At 45.8% G+C, this 22,500-nt stretch overlaps 1 protein-coding gene across 16 annotated transcripts in view; it reads left to right on the top strand.

Moving 5' to 3' along the window:
- nrxn3b (neurexin 3b) overlaps positions 1-22,500 on the top strand; it is a 217,314-nt gene that overhangs the window by 55,682 nt on the left and 139,132 nt on the right. For all 16 annotated transcript variants that reach the window (XM_042094857.1, XM_042094869.1, XM_042094866.1 and 13 more), the window contains 2 exons: positions 8,992-9,430; positions 12,577-12,966. In XM_042094857.1, coding sequence (XP_041950791.1) covers positions 8,992-9,430; positions 12,577-12,966 — 829 coding nt within the window. The remainder of the gene's footprint in view (positions 1-8,991; positions 9,431-12,576; positions 12,967-22,500) is intronic.

Consider the following 22,500-nt stretch of genomic DNA (forward strand, 5'->3'; position numbering starts at 1 on the left):
GTAATGTGTGGAGCGGACCCCACTCTGGGGAGACTCGTTCTCCTCTAACTGTGGGCCAAGGTCATCCCGCTACTGCCTGCTAAGCACTCCCATGTCCTGGCAGAGCCCCATCCTCTTGCCCTTCACTGGTCAGATCAGTATTTTCATGACTTTTCTAGAATATTCTCAGACAGGAGACTACTTAAGTATGATCCCTAATAATGAATTAAAATGCAGATTACCTTTACCTCTCTGTCTCTCTCTCACATCTCACATCCCATGTACCAACACACCCACATACAAAGAGAGAGAGAGAGAGAGAGAGAGAGAGAGAGAGAGAGAGAGAGAGAGAGAGAGATATGTTTAGACTATCCGTAAATTGAATGTGTTGAACATTACATTTTGAATTATTATGTATATGGTTTACATACAGTGTGTTTAGGAATAATTGATGTTCTTCTTTAGTATTGAGTCTCTCACTATTACAAGACACATTTCTGTACATTCAACTTGCTTTATTTATGCCATCCAGATTGTGTTTATGTGTCTCTCACTGGGGGAGAGAGAGAGAGAGAGAGAGAGAGAGAGAGAGAGAGAGAGATACTGTGGTAGAAATGTTTAGACTATCCGTAAATTGAATGTGTTGAACATTACATTTTGAATTATTATGTATATGGTTTACATACAGTCTGTTTAGGAATAATTGATGTTCTTCTTTAGTATTGAGTCTCTCACTATTACAAGACACATTTCTGTACATTCAACTTGCTTTATTTATGCCATCCAGATTGTGTTTATGTGTCTCTCACTGGGGGAGAGAGAGAGAGAGAGAGAGAGAGAGAGAGCATTGCCTATACTTCTACAGACACTACTGGGACTTTGTTGATGGTAACATGTCCCCGGTTGTGACTTTACTCTCCGATCGTGATTAAAGATGGCACCCTTTTCACTTCTGCCTGTGTTGCCTTGTGGTTAAGATTTTTTTACCACAATACATGTAAATATACACATGTGCATTAACATAAACATGCACACATATATGTACACACACACACACACACACACACACACACACACACCACTGGGCAATACTTGTACGCTCCAAGACCAAAACCCGGGGTTCGGCTGCCTGCTATAACGGCCGTAATGGAAAGTCACCTTGTCTGGGTCGGTTTTTATCTCCTGTCGAGGCTCCCTGTCTGATTACTCTCAATTTCCAGGCAAGGCCATTAATATCAGCGCTCCCCTCCCCTCCTCCCCCACCCCTAACACACCCCTCACCCCCAAAGACACACAGGGATGGCTGGGCTGTCTGTGCCCAGCCAAGCTAGGACCCATCTCACGGGGACAACCTTCACTTGGGCTAATGACAAAGGATGGTTATATATGTCGGTGTCCTACACTTTATCCTCCACTGTCCATTCATTGCTGGAGAGCGCATCATATTCCTGTCATGAGATATGGTTGATGTGATATGGTGTCATGGGTCAGAAATATAGTATATCTCATTTTCCTGTAAACAGTTGTATAGATTAAAGCAGTGGTCCCCAAACTACGGCCCGCCACCTCTTTTTGGGTGGCCCCCCAAAACATGTCCGTGGTATATAGCATCTGGCCCGCAGGGGAGTATGACATCGTCAAACTATAACATCCGTAATTTCCCCCATTTATTCTCTATGGCGGGTCAGTACACGTGTAATACTCTTTTTGTCCACTAGTGGTTGTCTTGGCGCTGTTTCGCGTTTACCATCGAAAACGGAATGAAATGTAGGCCTACCTGCAAACAATGTAAGAGGCCTATGCTGACTGCATCAGTGCTCAAAGTATTCTAAAAGTTTATCAATTCATTGTTAATAACTAACTAACTTCTATTCAAGTCATATTTCTGGGACTTCCTATTTCTATTTTTTATTCGTATATCTTTATTAGTTATTTTTTATTCTATTTTATTTTACTCGGTCAAATGTTCATCCAAATTCACAATTCACAAAGTTCAGGTGAGTGAAAGTTAGAATGGTGGTCATTCCAGATGTTTTTGCCAGCACTTCATAAAACTCTCATAGTTTGAGAACTTTAAGTTATTATGACCGCCACGCAGCGAAGATTTTTTTTTTTTTATGATTCCCGGGACACTGAAAGACCGGGGTACATGAAACTTGGTGGGCATGTAACCCCACATGGATAGCATGGAACCATCGTTTTTCGTTTTGATCTGTAGCCCCCCCGCTGGACTGGACCCCCGAAAGGAGGGTAGGGCAGACACAGTTTTCTGCGAATATCTCGAAAACCGTAGGGTTTAGGAGGACCATTTTTTTTGTATGTTGATCTCAAGGGGCCATGTCAACCCATTCCATAACCACTCATTTCATGTATAGCGCCACCTAGTTAAACACAAAAAAGTAAAAATGAGGTGTTGTAATTGAAGGTATCTGTGACCTAACATAGTCAAAACTGCACGAAATTGGAAGTGTATGATCATTATGACATCCTCTGTATGCACACCAAGTTTTGTGGAATTCCGTTCATGGGGGGCCACACAATAAATTAATTTATGTTACTATACACCAACTGGCCTGTAGGTGGCCGGAGACAGTTTTCTGTGAATATCTCGAGAACCGTAGGGCCTAGGAGGTCCACCTTTTTTATGTATGTTGGTCTTAAGGGGGCATGTCAACCCATCCCATTACCACTTATTTCATGTATAGCGCCACCTAGTTAGGTGTTTTCATCACAATATCTCTGGCTGACAGGGTCAAAACTGCACGAAATTAAAAGTGTAGGATCATTATGACACCCTCCGAATGCATGCCAAGTTTTGTGTGCTTTTGTTCATGGGGGGCCTTACAATAAATGCATGTTCCATGCTATCCATGTACCCCCACATGGATAGCATGGAACCTTCATTTTTCGTTTTGATCTGTAGCCCCCCCCCGCTGGACTGGACCCCCCGAAAGGAGGGTAGGGCAGACACACTTCTCTGTGAATATCTTGAGAACTGTAGGGCCTTGGATGACCATTTTTTTTCGTATGATTGCCTCCAGGGGTCATGTTAACCCATTTCATGTGCACACATGTGCACAAACAGATACACTCAGTATCTGTTTGTGCATCAAATCAGATACTCACACAGTAGACATATGTACGCTTGCATGCACAGGCACATACGCAGGCACACACACAAGCACGCACACACACACACACACACACACACACACACACACACTCTCACACACACACACACACACACACACACACACACACACACACATAACATAAACATAACACAAACAATCAAGAATTTCTCAGAATTATGAACAGGCAAGATGGAGGTGGGGTTGTATAAAATTAATTTTACATGTGAAATCTATGAACTAATCATGTTTTGGTACTTGTTGTCTAGCAGATACCAGTGAGAATTGAGTGTGGATAATGCAATTTAGTGAGACAGTTAGAATCATATAGGCCTTTCAGCGTGATTTCTTTTTGTGGAAAAAATGTGCTGGACTGGGCGGCGGTCATATTTTGTACCGCTCTGCGGTACATCTAGTTAGTATTCATTTCATTTCATTTCATTTCATTTGAGCTACATTTTACATGGCATGATGGCAATATAAACACAGCTAACAATGGTATTAAATTGCAGTAGCCTATGATTAAATGTAATGGAATATTCAACTAAGGTAGATTGTTGTTCACAGCACTAAGCTATTTATGGTTACTGATATACTCCGAGTCTCTGGCCCTCTCTTAGTGCCAGGCATAGTGAGCTGGCCCTCAGAAGAAAAAGTTTGGGGACCACTGGATTAAAGTATAAATGTGGATTTTGGTTTTCTGGTGAATTCATTTGAATAAATGAGTGTGTGTGATGCACTGTTAAGAGAAGAGTGGAATGGATTGTTAGAATCCGCTTAGGTCACTTAAACAATGGAGCGCAATGGTGTAATCACAAATTACATCACAGTTGTGGTTTGGTCATTCACTCAAGCGGATTATAATGCCAAACCTAGAGTGTATTGCTTTTAGCTTTCAGTCGCAGGTTTGGTGGGTGAGGTTAAAAAACAATTATGAACAAATGTTACCATCTCTAAACTATTGTATGAATGACAGTGTTACTAAAATGGCAATGTTCAGTCCTACATGGGGTTGGGCCATGCTATTTCAACCCTGTGCTCCAGACTTAGTTGTGTCGTGTCGGGTCGTGCCGTGTCACTGTTGTTGTATTGGCTCTCAGCCCCCTTGCCCTGTGTGCTGTTGATCCCCATCAGTCATCGTTTGGCTCTGCTGAAGTCTCTCCTTTTGAACTCTCCTGATGATGACTACCGGTATTAGGATTCAATTAATGCGTTGTCCTTATGGGCGGGATCATTGGGAATCAGAGTCATTTGTGACTGGCTCTGGTGTTAGAGAATGGAAGCAGGTATGGTCCGACTTCTCTCCCTGAGTGTGAAACAGAGGCAGAAAAAATGAGTGAGTTGTGCCCCCGTTGCATGCTGGGAAGCTTTTTGCAGTGTTAAGAATGACACAGGGGTTTTCACAGTCTCCTTCCACCATTCTGGTTGGTTCGTTGGTTGGTTGGGAGGTCGGGGGGGGGGGTGCAGGAGACCTCGGGCTCATGTGACCACGTGATTGTGCCGAGGGGTCGTGACTCGGCAACACAGGGGCACCCGCGTCAAGCCAGGCTGTCTAAAGCGACAGCTTGTGTTTTATCGTGCCACTTTATTTATGCCTTCCAGATTGTGTTTATGTGTCTCTCACTGGGGGAGAGAGAGAGAGAGAGAGAGAGAGAGAGAGAGGGAGGGGTGGGACAGACAGAGACAAATGGAGAGAGGGGAAACATTTGTTGCCTCTATGTGCGTAGCAGACAAAGGAAGTGATGCCTTTTTAATTAAAAGCCATGAATGAATGATTTGTTGGCGGTGATAATGCGCTCTAGTGTGAACTAATCATTAAGCACAGCAAGATCACCCTCTCTATGCCTGCAGTAACTCTTATTGTTCTGGCACGGTGCAACAGACATATTTTATATCTAGTTCCACAGTAATAAGATGTATATCTGATAATATGAGTTTGATCAAAAATAATCTTTACATACATTTTATATGCATATATGCATTAACTATATATCAATAAATGGCTTTTCATGAAAATGGAATATAGTCTTTATGCATTTAAATGTAGACTCAGGGTTTGAGGAGTGTGGAGGGGTGAGGATGTTGGGGCAGATGTTAGCTGCTGCTATCTTAGCTAAATGGGGCTGGCTGACAGTGCGCTGACACGGGCCGCTGTCATTCCACCCAGCCAGGGCTGCCCTGGTGAGATAACACACATGGAGGTGGGCGGGGGGGAACTCCTCGCTCCCTGGGCCCCATCCTGCATGGAACTCCCCCACACACACACTCCTCCAGCCACCACCACCAACCGCACACCCCCCACCCCCATCCAGTGCACATCATACACGCACACACACACACACACACTGGCGCCTGACACACACACACACACACAAAAACAGTCACATCATCCAGACGCACAATCACAGCGGCCCAGACCTAATCTGTCTTCCACACATAGCACCCCTCTCACACTGTGTACATAACGAGAGAGCTAATTAGCTAACGAGCCGCGTGGGTCTTTAGGCCTAGTTTCTTATGTTCGGCTGTCCCCCGTGTTGTGGAGAAGGATAAGGAGAGCTCCACCAGTGCACTGGAATTGTTTTGATTCAAACGTGTCTTTTCAATTAGGTTCCAGTCGCAGCCTTGCGTGTTCCACGTCCTCATCCCGTGTTCTATTCATTTGACATGACGCAGAGGCTTCAAATGCACACATTATCATTTAATGCCTGCCGTTATGCAATAATTCATAGGGCAGCAAAGAGCAGATTGGAGCCATTTTCTAGCACGCGTCTGAGGTACGGCTTGTTTGTTGTTTGTTGTTTTATTCATACCCCCCTGTTAATTCATGACCAAAAAAACCTTCGCTAAACAAATAAGCAAATACAAACGAAAGTACAAATGGAGCACGCGTTGCAGTGCAGAGTATCATTACAAAGACACGCATGCCATTGTATGTGAGAAAATAAATGTGCTCCATTGCTTTCCGATGCTTTTTCATCAGTGCAGTGATCATGTGGGAATTTGTATTGGATCGGGCCGTTTGTTTAACAGCGCACATTATCTCGTTATCTGCTGATCTCCTCTGAAGACGTGCCAAATACCCATGTAAGCAGCGCTGAACAAATGCATGGAGCGGACAATGGGAACCAATTGAAGGCATTGGTAGGACTAAGAGAATTAGTTTGCGTGCCATATAGAATATCAATATATGGATGCCATCATCTCCTGGTCCTCTGGATAGCCGGCCTCGTCATCTTTTGCTGAGATATGAGGTCATTTTTATCATTGCCACCCACCTTTCCCCACCACACACATTCCCTTATTCAGACTGGACATTGATTTTCTCACTAACACACACACACACACACACACACACACACACACATACACACACACACACACACACACACACACACACACACACACACACACACACCCTGGCTGTGAATTGAGTTATCTGCTTGTCCAAACTCCTGTGGGTTTTGGGGAGGTGGGGGGGCGGAGGTGGATTGGGAGGTGTTGAGACTGAGGAGGCGTTCCGTCCATCTGTGTGTGTGGTGTGTGTGTGTGTGTGTGTGTGTGTGTGTGTGTGTGTGTGTGTGTGCGCGGGCGCGCGTGTGTGTGTGTGTGTGTGTGTGTGTGTGTGTGTTTGTGTGTGAGTGTGTGTGTGTGGTGTGTGTGTGTGTGTGCGCGTGGTGTGTGGTCTGTGTGTGGTGTGTGGTGTGTGCGCGTGTGTGCGTGTGTGTGAGTGTGTGTGTGTGGTGTGTGTGTGTGTATGTGTGTGTGGTGTGTGTGTGTGGTGTGTGGTGTGTGGTGTGTGTGTGTGTGTGAGAGAGAGTGTGCGCGTGTGTGTGTGTGTGTGAGTGTGCGTGTGTGTGTGTGTGTGTGTGTGTGCTCTTGTGTGTGTGCGCGTGTGTGGGGGTGTGAAGGGGTGTGGTGTGTGTGTGTGTGGTGTGTGAGTGTGCATGTGTGAGAGTGTGTGTGTGTGTGTGGGGGTGTGGTGTGTGTGTGTGTGTGTGGTGTGTGTGTGTGTGTGTGTGTGCGCGTGTGTGTGAGTGCGCTTGTGTGTGTGAGTGTGTGGTGTGTGTATGTGGTTTGTGTGTGTGTGTGCGTGTGTGTGTGTGGGGGTGTGTGTGTGTGCGGTGTGTGTCTGTGGTGTGTGTGTGTGTGTGTGTGTGTGTTGTGTGTGTGTGTGTGCGCGTGTGTGTGAGTGTGTGTGTGTGCGCGTGTGTGTGTGTGTGGTGTGTGAGTGTGTGTGTGTGTGTGTGTGTGTGTGTGTGTGTGTGGTGTGTGTCTGTGGTGTGTGTGTAGCCCGTTTCATTAATACTGGAGGGGGCGTAACTCAGTGTAGCCTGGGCCGGCCCGCTGCTGATAAGAACAGAAGACACCGATCACAGGCAGATTAGGGCACTGCCTCTCCGCACCCCCTCGCTCCGCTACCCACCTCCCAACACACACACACACACACACACACACACACACACACACACACACACACACACACACACACACACCCGGGGGCCCGATCGATTCCCAGGCTCGGCTGCGAGGCACAGGAGCTGGCTTTATGGAGTCGTTAAAACCCCTGTGCTTTGGTTATGGATGGGGCTCCCGGGGCCCTGGCCAGGAGGGCCGTGGAGAGGATAATGAAGGAAGCTAAATGTGTATAGATGGACACCGCGGAGACGCGGGGACGTGAGGACACAGTGGACAGAGCGCTCGCTCCCTCACTGCATTATTTCCATTAGGTTTGATATTGATCAACAGCGCGTAATGGCCACCAGAGTGCTAACCGGAGATGAATCTGTAGATGGATCAGTCACAATGTGGCTTGATTAAGATGGGCTGTTATTATTTGGGGGTGGAGCATGTGTGTGTGTGTGTGTTTTGTGGTGGTGGTTGGTGGGGGCATTATGTTCGTGACGTGGCAGTTACACAAAAAGTCTCCTAGAATATTCTTTGTGAACTACAACTTTGCCAAATTTGGATTGTTTAGTTTGTGTGTGTTTGTCTTTTGGCAGCCCATTTCTTTAATGAAATAGATCTTGCTCAATACATGCCACAGGCTTCCTGCAATACCCTCTCTCTCTTTATCTCTCTCTCTCTCTCTCTCTTTGTTCTATCTTTCGCCCTCATTCACTCAGCCAGTGCAGTTCTCTGGGCACCTGTGTTGATTTACTGTCAAATCTTCCAGGATTATCAGTAATCCCAGGGCTGTGAAATCTGTTTGCTGACAGCTGTGTTCGCAAATACAACTGCTGTTTGCTCAGCGCACACTGCCCTATATACCAGAAAGAGGTCTGTCTTCAGAGGGGGAAAAAAACCTTTAATTTTCTGCTTCACCGGATTTCAATTTACAGTTCAACACACACCCCCTCCCCCCTTCTTTGTGTATATTTTTTGTTATTTTTGAATATGCATTAATGCAGGGACATTTTTTGCCTCAACATGGCTGAAGTATAGGAGCTGTGCTGGTGATTTTTCACTGGTTGAGGTCTGTGACTATAAACTAATGGCCTTTGCTTTTAACCTTGGCCAGAGTGTCCATCTGGTCAAAAGGATGCAAATTTCTCTGGAAGTGGGTAATGTCACATCCTCTTGAGATGGCATACTGCGCTCATTCCATCATGTACAAAGTGAACTCGGTGAACTCCAATGTTAAAAAATACTCACAGCTGTCTGTGTAGCATGCTAAGTGGATCTCCTGGCAACGCCGAAGATAGGTGTTTTGACATTGCATCAAAACAATTGTATCTTCATATTCTGTTGTTGTTTCTAGGTTATTTCTGCTTTAAACTAAAAGTCTTACACATTTTTTTCATACGAACTTTTAAACAGAGGGATGTCCATACACTCAGTGATGAATGTGTGTTGACTTCTTTGACTTCCTGTGTGCCAGGTGGTGTACAAGAACAATGACATCCGGCTGGAGCTCTCTCGGCTGGCTCGCATCGTGGACCCCAAGATGAAGGTGCAGGGCGACGTGGTGTTCAAGTGCGAGCACGTGGCCATCCTGGACCCCATCTCCTTCGAGACGCCCGAGTCCTACCTGAGCCTGCCCAAGTGGAACACCAAGCGCGTGGGCTCCATCTCTTTCGACTTCCGCACGTCCGAGCCCAACGGCCTGATCCTCTACACGCAGGGCAAGCCCCAGGACCGGCGTGATGCTCGCGGCCAGCGTAACAACAAGGTGGACTTCTTCGCCGTCGAGCTCCTGGAGGGCAGCCTCTATCTGCTGCTGGACATGGGCTCGGGCACCATCAAGGTCAAGGCCACGCAGAGCAAGGTCAACGATGGCAACTGGCATCATGTGGACATCCAGAGAGATGGCAGATCAGGTAAGTCATAAATCAAGTCCCAGCAGCGTCTGAGATGGGATTACTCAACTATGAGGCAAACTTGATGCCTGATAACTAAAAGCTATTAAAACATTAGGAAGTTGGGGGAGTAGGCAGTCGTAGTGCAGCAGTCATGTTGGTGGCCCACACCACATACAGGGCCTGTGGCCACTGTGGCCCAGGGTCATTGCCCCAAACCCACTCCTTATCTCTGCCCCACTCATTTCCTGTCTACTCTCCACTGTTCAAGAAAAATAAATAAAGAAATGGAAATAAATATATATTTTTTAAAAATCAGGAGATTAAATTAGAGAACGGAAATGCTGAATTGCTAGCCCTTATTAAAGAAGCCCTATGAAGGTCTGGTTATTCCTTCACTGTTTCTGGGTTTTCGCCTGATTTGGGCTCGCATTTTTTACGACATAGCTCCCCCTGCAGCCATCAATAAACCAAGCTAAACACATAGGGCTCACAATAAAACGGTTGAGCAAACACATTGTTCAAGAGACTATCAAATCACATTACAAAAACGAAGTTCACAAGGGTAGGCTACTTACAATTTCAACAGCAACAAAGCCAAGTCGGAGTCCGTTTTGCAGTCTTCTTAGAAACTACAATCTGACTACATTTTCGAGTATTTCCGCCGAGTTACATCCGGATGTGTTTGGACCGCGACCAGTTGCATATTCGTTTTTTTCCGCGGAGAAGCACTAGGGGGAGACGAAGCACCCACCAAACGACCCAAAAAGTGTTTTAGAACCATCAGAACGACTCTCAACCTGCATAATTAAGGTAATTTTTGCTAAAATTGTTGCATAGGGCCTCTTTAAGGCCCTAATGAAACAGAGGAGCAGCAGCAATAGCAGTCCACCATCTACCCACAGCTCAGGCTATCTCTATGCATAATCAAGCCACAATGTCCACAACACCGAGATTATACATAAGGAAAAAGCTGCCAGAAACAATTTGCAGAGACTTATCCTTAACTCCTTCTAATTACGTTAAGAAAGGTAATTATCGCATAGCATTTGGAAAGATTACAAAGCTCCCACTTGGCTATTTTTTTCAGTATTATCCAATTATTTTGTCTGTTATACACTAAACCTTGTAATTGAATAGAAATGGACAGAGGATATAAAAGGGAATGGTATAAACATCAAGAGCAAAAATGGTAACAAGTGTGCAGAAATATTATTCTCATATTTTAGAATTAAGCAACAATCCCCGAGAGGCCGTATGTTACACTGATTTTACAACATCTAAGGGGTGTTATTAGGCAGTGCAGTGCAGTGCCTAAACCCCCCCTTTATCTGTTCTAAAATCATTGTTGGCTAACCTAAGGACTTAAGTGGCTTATTGCTTTTCTAAAACGATTACCACATATACCTGCCAAGATTGCACAAAAGGAACGGCAACAGAAAATGTAACAATTTATTCATAGATAATCATTCTTTCACCACAAAATATATCCCGTCTATTAGAATGGTTGCCAAGCAACGTCGAGATGCAGCAACTCTAACTTTTGTATCAATTTGTGGTAGTGCAGTAATATAGAACAAAATGCGGTCAACGTGTGGGGCAGTGCTGGTTTTTACAACGGACCAGATCTATCCGTTTTAGAATCAATCCTGTCACCAGGGAAAGAGGTGTTAGTTCCCTCCCATAAGAATGCAACAGTGAGACAGATGAGATGGAGAGACTCTCTTCCTTTTGAGCTCCTCCACCTGTATTGCATATTGCGCATAATCTGTTATTTTTATGATTAGAGTCACCACCTGCCAAATCAGAATTCCTTGTTTAGTGTTGTGTCTGCAAAGCATATGTGCACATTTTTAAAACACAATTGTGATTGTGATTCTGATTTGGATTCACATTTGGACTTTGATTCTGATTCTAATTCCAATTCTCATGGAGAGGACAGTATAATTTCTGGCCCAGATGCAGACCAGAAGCAGGCCGGAGGTGGTCCGCTCTCCATCCCAGGGTCTACTGCTATCTTGGGGAGAATAAAAGCAGGAGAGCAAGGGCTGTTATTTTTACGTCCCACCCTCTGCAGTACACATCAGCGCAAGAGAAGCCAATTTAGCTGTGCACCAGCGAGCATGGCTTTGATTAATCACCCGCCGAGTGCCGAATGCGCTGAGAAGTAGCAGAGGCACTGATTCCTGGCCAGGAGAGGGAAGGGAATCAGACATATAGGACACAAGCTTGCACAGGCCTAACCCCCCCCCCCCCCCCACCCCCCTCTTTTTTTCTTAGATTCAGGCCTTGCATAATTAAACATCTGTGGAAACAGTGAGCGGAATCGCAATGTCCACGCTCACTCCCCTTCTGCTGTTCAATAGCCATCACATTCCGGAAAGAGAATACGCTATAGAGTTCTTCTCCGTTCGTCTGGGCAGTGAGCACTGTGCCGCTTGCCTTCACTCGCTCACCTCACCCTCCCCACCTCCTTTAGAGGGAAATATACTGCGGCTCGTTCACATTTTGAACACGACAGTATTTCCGTCGTGAACAAATTGCCCACGAGGGTGGCAAAAGTGTCCCCTGATTTATTCACTCAGTCGCCACACAAAGTCGGCCAACATCCTAACATACATTTACATTTCATCAGCTGGGATCTGCTTTTATCCAAGGCACTATATTGTACAGTGAGAGGAAGCACTTACGATCCCTGAAGATCTGAGCGTGCATATCACAAACTCAACAAACGAGATGCTGTATAAGGACACCACCTGAAAAGGGAGAAGAATTTTAGTCCCATTCAAAAATGAAACTTCACTTTCACTTCACATGTGAGGATATTCATTTTTTTTTTCATTTTATTGCAGTAACTGGACATTGTATATGTGTGTGGTGTGTAGAGTTTTAATGCTTTTAATATTTGGTGGTGTAGAGCCCATAATCTGGGCATTGGGCTCAATCACTTACTGATATCCTAATTTTCCACTCTTGCGTACTCTGGTGTACAGAACATCAAAAATAACATTGATCCACATCTTTGCGGATCAATGGATTTATACACCATCGTTAAAGTTTGTGGCTGAGCCCGGGGATAGTTTGCACCAGTAATTTCAGCTTTGCAGCAGCACTTCATCAGGTTTTTGACCGATGCGTCGCTGGGTCCATCTCTCCTCTCCTTTCAGGCATCATGTCAGTGGACAGTCGCCGAACACCCTTCACGGCCAGCGGGGAGAATGAGATCCTGGACCTGGAGGGTGATCTGTACCTGGGCGGTCTCCCCGACAACCGGGCGGACCTGGTACTGCCCACGGAACTGTGGACAGCCATGCTGAACTATGGCTACGTAGGCTGCGTGCGAGACATGTTCATCGACGGCCGCAGTAACGACATCAAGCAGATCGCGCAGGCGCAGAACGGCTCGCAGAACGGCATCAAGGTGTCGTGCAGCAAGCCCACGGGCAAGCACTGCGACTCCAACCCCTGCAAGAACAACGGCGTGTGCAAGGAGGGCTGGAGCCGCTTCATCTGCGACTGCACCGGCACCGGCTACTGGGCCAGAACCTGCGAAAGAGGTCAGTCAACACACACACACACACACACACGCACGCACGCACGCACGCACGCACGCACGCACGCACGCACGCACACACACACACACACACACACACACACACACACACACACACACACACAAAGTAAAATGAAAAGAAATGCATTTAATAAAGGCATGAAATGGATAATAGCATACATTGAAGCAGAGGTACTGGCCAGGTGATAAGGCCATTATTTAAAGGGAGTACACACATATTGTAATGATGGCATACATTGGTGGCATATTCACATGTTGGCATACATTTGCTTGAGCCATGAGACATTACGATTACTTGATATTCAATCAAATCCACGTTCATTGTCCAGTCGGGTGGTCAACAATCTTTTATAAAGGTTCAAATGCTGTAAACCGTCATTATGCCTGTTAGCAAAACATCTTTCCTAATCATAGCCAAGCTCTAACTGCAATGCCAAATCTGTTAACACTAGCAAATCATTTGTAGTAGTTTAGTTAATGTAGAAATTGCTTGTGTGGTATGTGATGCAGAGGCATCCTGCACCAAGCCCTGTTTCTGGCCCAGGGTTCATGAGCGCCTGTGTTGGGGCAGGCTCCCTGCTGAGCTGATTGTGTATCACCAGAGCATGAAGGAGACCCTGTCTGCCTCAGGAGAACAGCTGTTGGACATTGTTTTTGGTGGAGGACAACCGTTTCTGTTTTCTGTTATTTAGTCTTACTTGTTATTTAGTGTTCCCTCCGGTGTAAGGGTTGGTCTGCATGTACGCAAGCATCTGAGCATCTCGTCGCGTGTGGATTTAAGAGCTAGCCTACAAGTTTTTATGGCACTTTGTAGATAGTGGCACTCTGAGCTATTGGGGATGCTATCTTTGTATTATGTTCTTTCCCTCACACACTTTATTTTATACCTCTCCCCCCTCCTCTCTCTCTCTCTCAGTCTCTCGTTGTCTCTCTCGTTCTCTCTCTCGCTCTCATCTGTTATTTCGCAGGGATTTTCAGGGGTTTGGCAGATGGTTTAACTCTATTGTCAGGGCTGTAGTCTTGTAAAATACGACAAACTTGGCAAGAAAAACTGCCCTTTGGGGGGAGGTGTTTGTTGTGGCACGGTTCCGTGACTAAATCGAAATTGTCCGAGACATCTTGCACCGGTGGAGATGCATCATGATGCGTCTGAGGCAGCCATTTTGAAGCAGCAGTCTCATGACGTTGCCCCCCCCTCCCCAATACACATGTATGTACACAAACACACACACACACACACACACACACACACACACACACACACACACACACACACACACACACACACACACACACACACACACACACACACAGGGCTTTAGGGTTCTGCAATGCTAGCATTGCGTGACACAGTGCAGGCACCACTGACAAAGCCTTTCCCTGAGAAATGCCTCAAAGAGGAAAAGAAAGGGATAGAATGTAGGAGAGAGGAGCTTTTGAAATCAAAATGTAATATATTTAGGAGGAGAGGGAAAAACACGGGGAGGAGAGCGCAAGGTGATGAAAGCTTTTCTGTGTGTGTGGGGGGTGTTTGCCTGTGTGTGTGTGTGTGTGTGTGTGTGTGTGTGTGTTAGTGTGTGTGTGTTGTGTGTGTGTGTGTGTGTGTGTGTGTGTGTGTGTGTGTCTGTGTTTGTTTGTGTGTGTGTGTGTGTGTGTGTGTGTGTGTGTGTGTGTGTTAGTGTGTCAGTGTGTGTGTGTGTGTGTGTGTGTGTTTTAGTGTGTGTGTGGGGGGTGTTTGCCTGTGAGGCAGCAGCCAGTAGCGGAAGGAGCGAGCTGTCCAGTTGCGTTAACCTTGCTGCGGTCCTGGAGAGCGCTCTATTTTCGTAGCTCTCGGAGGCGTGGGAGCCCATGCCGTGCAGTCATGTGGCATGGTGTGTGTGTCTGTGTGTGTGTGTGTGTGTGTGTGTGTGTGTGTGTGTGTGTGTGTGTGTGTGTGTGTGTGTGCATGCATGCATGTTTGCGTGAGTGCATGTATGTCTGTGCGTGCATGTGCATATATGCATATTATACTGTATCCATATGTGTCCGAGAATGTGTGTGTGAATGTTTGTGTTTGTGTGTGTGTGTGTGTGTGTGTGTGTGTGCATGTGTTTGAGTGTGTATAGACATGTGTAGTCCATGTGTGTCTGCCTGTGTGTATGTGTGTGTTTGCGTATGTGCACGTTATGTCCCAAGTATATCTGAGACTGTGCATGCGTGTGAGTACTCTCGCTCTCGTTCACTCGTACAGTGCAGCTTGAAACATGTGAAAACGCAGTGAGCTGCCACCACCATTTCCCCTCCCAGACAGGACCAATGGCATCACAGCTGCCCACCACCTCTTCACCTCCTCACCTCCCCACTGCCCTGTAGTGGCATCGCAAACTCTCCCCTCTCCCCTCCTCTCCTCTTCTCTCATCTTCCCTCCCCTCCCTTCCTCTCCTCTCCTCTCTTCCCCCCCCTCTTCTCTCCTGCTGTTCGCGACCATGTCACAGCGGTGTCTCTTTGCTCTTCTCCTCTTGCCATCATGGTGGCTTGTGTCTGGGTCCCCACGTGCCACAGCTTCTATTTCAGGGCTGCCAGTTTAAACCCCCACGGCATTAAGCCTCAGTGTGTTGAACTGGTGCAGTATTCAGAATAGAGGCACCTAACCCCTCACTGCTCCCTGAGCGCCGCCATTGTAGCAGGCAGCTCACTGCGCCGGGATTAGTGTGTGCTTCACCTCACTGTGTGTTCACTGTGTGCTGTTTGTGTTTCACTAATTCACTGATTGGGTTAAATGCAGAGACCAAATTTCCCTCACAGGATCAAAAAGTATATATACTATATACTTCATTGTAAAACTGGTATTCTGGCATCCTCTGTGGGGCTATTTGGAATCCTTGCATCGTCACCCTGTTAGTGGTCGACTTTTGTTTTTTTTTGTGTGGTCCAATGTGTTTGTTTGGACTGAGGGCTTTTGCAGGACTATTACTGGCCAGGGGGTTGAGTCCATTGGGTTCACAGTGTTTAACAGGTGTTGGGATGTGAATTGGTTTTCTCTTGTCCCTTGCGGGGGGGTTTCATCACCACACTGAATGGGCTTTCAGTGACTAACCATTTTAGGGTGGCAGGCATTTCATGAGGTCCCCCTGATGTTTTGACTGGGCCTGGTCAGAGTGTTGCAAAATTGCCACTCTTTTCTTGTAAGGCAAGGGTCAGTGCAAGGGTCAGTGCTATCACCGTGGAGATCTGAGCTGAGTGTTCTGCCTGCCATGATATTGCAGTCCTCCTCTCTCCTGGTTTGCACAGTCGGCATACCAGGCAGACGTGCCTCCTGCCCCAGGCTGTAAGGTCCCTTTTAAAAGTCATCTTCCTGTAGGATCTGGGCATGCTACGATGTGGCTGCTTACATCATCAGGCTGTTAGAAAGCCTATATGCACAAAGGCATGTCATATGAAATTGCCTACGCCATGTCAAACAATGCATAGCACAGCATAGCACAGCACAGTAAGAGGCACATTATATAAGACCCAGTGGAAAACTGCAATTATTGTGCTTACAGCTCTCTGGAGAGCATAGCGGAGAGTGGCGCTGTGACCACTCACTCACTGTGATATATAATATATACATATCCATTAATTATTTTTGTCCTAAAGGTTGCCATGGCTGGCAAAGACACACACTGCACACATTCATACAGAAGTACAGCCCCCTCAACACAAACAATGATACAAATGGAGAATAGTCACCACCAAGCCACAGTGTATGTGAAAAAAATAGTGTAATAGTAATAAATTATACCATAAACCTGCTTGGGTGCATTTTGAACGCCATGTCTTCCATTATCCCTTGTGTGTACTATTTAAGCAAATGGCTCTGAAAGGTTGTGTTATTTATGCAGCAAATAATAGAAAAGGTCTGAGAGGGTTTCTTATCTTAGTACCATGAACCCCTTTTTATTATTCTTTCATCTCCGGCACCCTCATATAGTGGCTTTCATGTATGTTTTTCACTGAAGTCAGTTTACACAGGACATTAAAGCGATTCATACTGCAGCCAGCATACTCATAATTATGAAACAGCTGAATTAAAACAGAACGTTCAGCTCTAGCCAAAGCAAAAACAAGATAAACCATTGTGCTTATCTATTTATTTGTCATTTTGTTGTTTTCCTGCTTGCTGAGATATTTCACAACTGTCAGGTTTAGGCAGTGGTACTCTGTTTATGTTCCCACATGAGGGGAAGTGTTTTTTTTTTTTTTTGTGGCTTTTGAAATCGATGCCCTCCCTTAAAGCCACTGGCTTTATAGTGTTGAGATCCAGAGGCCTTGCTTTATCCCTCTCAGCATGCTGTGGGTGATGGGTAGATTTGCCGCTGATGAACTGAGCTGGTTAACTAACAGAGTACGGCGGTTATAAAGACACAGCTTTGAACCCCTGCCAACGCAATGTAAGTCATTGCCCTTTTTTTTCCAAAGGAAAATGACGCACAATCTGTTGAACCACACTGTTCCACGCAGTTGGAACAGCAAGCAGAAGCTGGATTAGAGATCATTTCTCACATTTTCACGGCCAAGGGCTGTACCAGGCCTAGTCGCTTTGGGACTCTCCTCTTCCACTGCGGTTGAATGAGGAAGTGGCCAAATATTTCCTGTGGCATAATGTGTCGCGATTTACACATGCACACCATATACACTCCACACACACAGATATGCAGACACACGCGCACACACACACACACACACACACACACACACACACACACACACATACACATACGGTACACACTCACACTCACACACTCACACTCTCACACACACATGGTTGATGACTGCCACCCACCCACCCACGCTGTTGCCGTATGTGGTGCAACAGCCCCTTTTTGCCCTTCACCTCGGATGTGTGAAAATGACTCCATGTCTCCGTTAATAAGCAAACGGGCCTGTGGGAGAGAGCACACACACACACACACACACACACACACACACACACACACACACACACACACACACACACACATTGTGTACAAGAGTAGAGGGAGAGGAGATGAAGAGCAGAGAAGGGGAGTGAAAAGAAATGGAAGTGTTGGTAGTGATGGCAGAGAGGAGGAGGAGAGGAGGAGAGAAAGGAGGAGTAGAAGTGTGTGTGTGTGTGTGTGTGTGTGTGTGTGTGTGTGTGTGTGTGTGGGACAGACGAGGTAGACGGGAGGACAGCAGGGATGGAGGCTCCAGCAGGCTGGGTGTGCCTGGAGATGCAATTCATATGCTGAGGACATACAGAGTGCGCTGTGTTTGCTCCTCTTTCTCTCTCTCTCTCTCTCTCTCTCTCTCTCTCTCTCTCTCTCTCTCTCACACACACACACACACTCAAAGTGCATACACAAATATTCATTTATACATGCACACACATTCTCAAACACACACACACACACACACACACACACACACACACACACACACAGACACACACACACACACGCGCACACACACACACACACACACACACACACACGCGCACACACACACACACACACACACACACACAAGCATTACATGCACACACATACACATAGGCACACACTGCCTCTTCACAAACACACAGGCTCATTGTAGCTCATTTATCAGCCCCTGTCTCCACGTCTCTGGCACTCCCAAAGGAGAAAATAAAGAACAACCATAATTGATCGTTTGTCGCCGGTAATTACACTCCACAATATCCCCTCCCTACCCCGAGCCTTAGCACACGCATAATTGAATTGCTTTAAAGACTTTCATTCATTTATTTATTTATTTTGCTTGAAAGACTGAGAGCTGATGTGACACTTGCGTTCACGGTTCAGAGGACTGGCTCTGATTTGGGCCAGTTGTGGCCCGGATGTGTTCTGACCACAATAAATCACAATAGTTACCTTGTGTCCATCATTAGAGGCGAATCTGATGAGAGTTTAACATGATCTAAATGAACCCCACCTCTCCACCGCCCCTTTGACCCCCCATCCAAAACAGGAAACAGCTGACTGAATCACACTACCAAGGGGATGTTAAGTGGGAAGAGGTGCATCTCCACGGGTCTGTCTTCAAACTGTTTTTAAGGTCCCCATGTGGTCTGTGTGGCTGATTCAGGAACAGTGTGAGTGCCAGTTCCTGGGAACAATGCCACTGTGCATTTCATAGTAGTGTTTTGTTTTGTTTAAAGAGGAGCAAATATAATTTCCTTTAGTGGAGACATTGACAGAAATATCACAGCTTAACTCCCCTAGATTCAAATGGTAATCATTTTAAGAGCAATTTTTAGAAAACAGGTTAGTTTTGTAATTCCTAATTATGGAGTAGAAGATGGAGACAAATTCATTAATATGATTTATTTTCGCGGAATGGATGTACAGGTCTGAGCGGCGGTCATATGTTGTACCGCTATGCGGTATATCTAGTTTTACATAATACTCACTTTTGAAACTGACATAAATACAATTTCATGATCTCTATAATGTAAGCTGAACAATCGGTACATAAGCAAGTATCAGTAGCAATATCTATTAGGGAGATTAGGTTTTAGGATTACATTTTATATTAGGATTGACCATGTAGGGGGTTAAGTCATTGACACCATTGACATGATATTGCACTGTACATTCTGATATTTCTCTATTAAGTAGAATGAAAAATTGTCAAAGTATTCTTTACTTCATGCTTTCAAGAAACCCACAAGCCTCTGTGTGTTACAAGGCCTGAGTGCATTCACAGTCAGTCCACCCTTTTCAATAAAGAAAAGCACTTTATATAAAAGATGGAGGACGTGTCTCTGTCGGCTGTTTCGGTGATATCTTGAATAGAATGTCTGCACCTTGTTCCAAATAAATAAATCCATTAGGCTTTAAAAAGTCACCAGGTGCCACCAAGACACCAGGTAAATAAAGCTGATAAAAACTTTCCCCTTCATTGTGAATGAGAAAAAGTACACCAATGAAAGAACAACTGTCGTGATTTAGAGGTTTAAAGGGTGTGTTTACTCAAACCCATTGTTGATTATACAGTCCTGGCTCTGATTATTGGAATTGAATAAAGTGACATTGACTGAGCCACACATCCGTCTAGGAGAAGGGAGGGGAGACATTTGATTAGCTTTGATTAGCGAATATCAGCAACTTTTCACTAAAATCGAGCATCATATCTTTAATGAAAAAGTGATGAATTTACACTCTCACCTTTAACCAATCCTCTTTCCTCTCCTTCTCTTTCCGTTCTGTTCTTTCTTTAATTCTCTCCTTTTCTCGTGTCCGGGCGGAGAGCACCTTGGCTTAGACATTGATCCGGGCCAACAGGCACTCTTGACACCTCAAGGTGTAACCGTCTTGAGTAACAGGCGCCCTCACGGTGCCCTTCATGTGAGCGCTTCAGCCGCAATCACACACACACACACACACACACACACACACACACACACACACACACACACACACACTTTAGCAGCAATCACAAAAACAGACACACACACGATTGCTTCCATGTGAGAGCTTCAACAGCAAATAGCACACAAGGTGCCCAGGCTTCAGAGTGCTACAACACCACAGCCACTGCCTGGGTCATATACACCCTTTCATCAATAAAAACAAAAACAATGCTTGAACGTTCTATTTGGGCCCCAATCTACTTCCTCTGCATTAAGATAACATATGGAATGTTAAAAAGGAAGTCTTGTGGGGCCAACTATGATGCTGATAATGGAACTCTCTTGAAAGGGTCATATACTGTAGACTTCACTACACTCGCTCTCTCTCTCTCACTCCCTCCTTCCTCCCTCACACCACTTTTTGAAGATAGAAAAACAATTCCAAGAACAAAAAGCACAGTATTTGCATTTTTTTTTATATTTGCATGTGGAAAAACTCACAGTAATGTGTGCAGTTCATGCCAACATGGCTACTATCCTTACACAACACTTGTTTTCCAGGGACGAGGCATTCATATTACAGTAGATAAGACATTGAATCCTGCCATATGGACTTTGCTGTCAGTCTCTGTGTGTGTACATCGAAATGTCCTCAGTGGATCGCCAGCGCTTAAATAATAGATCTGTCATTCAACTTTCAGCATTATCTCAGGTTACTTTCAGTGCGTTGGGTGATTTTCCTAGAACTCTCCGGAAAGAAACAGGCATACAATACGTGTGTGGCACAAATGAATATCCTGAAAGTGAAAGTGAAACTGCAGGTGCCTGCACATTTGCCACACATAAAAAGCTCTGGCCAGTTCTCTCTCTTTCATTCTGTGCTCGGCTTTGTTTCGTTTATCTTTCACTGCCCCTGAAAGTCAAATAATTGTGGAATTGAGCAGAATAATGACTTTTTGGTATCTGCATCGTTATCAACAAAGTCACGGGGTTCACTCGGTTTTTAAACCAAATCCTCTGTTTGTATCTTTCTGTCTTTTTCTCTCTCCATTCTGTCTCTTTCTTATTATCTCTCTCTCTATCCTTTCTCTCTGTATCCTCCTCCTTTTCCTCTCTCTGCCCTTCACTCTATTTCCTTCTTTCTCTGCCCTCTCCTCTCTCTAATTATCCCTTCTCTATCTTTCTCTCTCTCTCAGTGAAAAACAATCTCTATTTTTTAGCTGCCTCCTGCCTTATGTTCATGGCCGCCCCTCATGTTGTGATGCACGATGCGCTTGTCAAAGACAGGTGCCAAATTTGGTAGTGTCACCCCCCCCCCCCCCCCTTTCCGTGATGTGACTGGCCACTTAATGAAACGGCATTGATATGTGCATGGAACCTCCTGTGGGACAGCTGCCCCCCCCCCCCCACGCTCGCCGTAACTGCTCTTCATCTCCAGCCAACTGGTCTGGATTCAGTGTTGCAGGGTGTCTGTTGTCTGTGTGTGTGTGTGTGTGTGTGTGTATGTGTGTGTGTGTGTATGTGTGCGCGCGCATGTGGCTCATGGTCAAAGCTTGAAGTGGTTGTGGAGCTGGGTGGAAAGAAAGAAAAAAAAGATCCATCCACTCTAGTGCCTTCCTCACTCTCTCCTACCAGAATGTCTCCTCTGTTCATTCCAGGGAGAGGGAGGCAGAGAAACAGAGAGAGAGGGAGAGAGAGAGAGAGAGAGAGACAGAGAGAGAGATAGAGAGAGAGAGAGATAGGGAGGGAGGGAGGGATAGAGAGAGAAAGAGAGAGAGAGAGACAGAGACAGAGACGCTCGGGAGGGCTGGTTGAGTGTAGGTGAACGAGTGTCATTCCCTCTCTTGTCACAGCCGGTGTTTATGAGAAATCCCCAGTCACCTGGAGGAGCTGGAAGTGGGTCCACACGGCCGTTACTGTGCTGCCACTGCTGCTGCTGCTGCATCGCTTGTGGTTTTTGCGGCGGCGAGGACATTATGCTCCGAATCCCTAATCCCCGTTTGTAATTAAATGTGTGATGACGAGTCTGTGAGCAGGTTACATATACACAGCCCATCCCTTCCCCACTGCTTGCTAGAGGGAGGAGTAGAGGACGAGGAGGAAAGAGAGAGAGAGAGAGAGAGAGAGAGAGAGAGAGAGAGAGAGAGAGAGAGAGAGAGAGAGAGG

Source organism: Alosa sapidissima, chromosome 6 (assembly GCF_018492685.1).
Source record: "Alosa sapidissima isolate fAloSap1 chromosome 6, fAloSap1.pri, whole genome shotgun sequence".
Lineage (NCBI taxonomy): Eukaryota > Metazoa > Chordata > Actinopteri > Clupeiformes > Clupeidae > Alosa > Alosa sapidissima.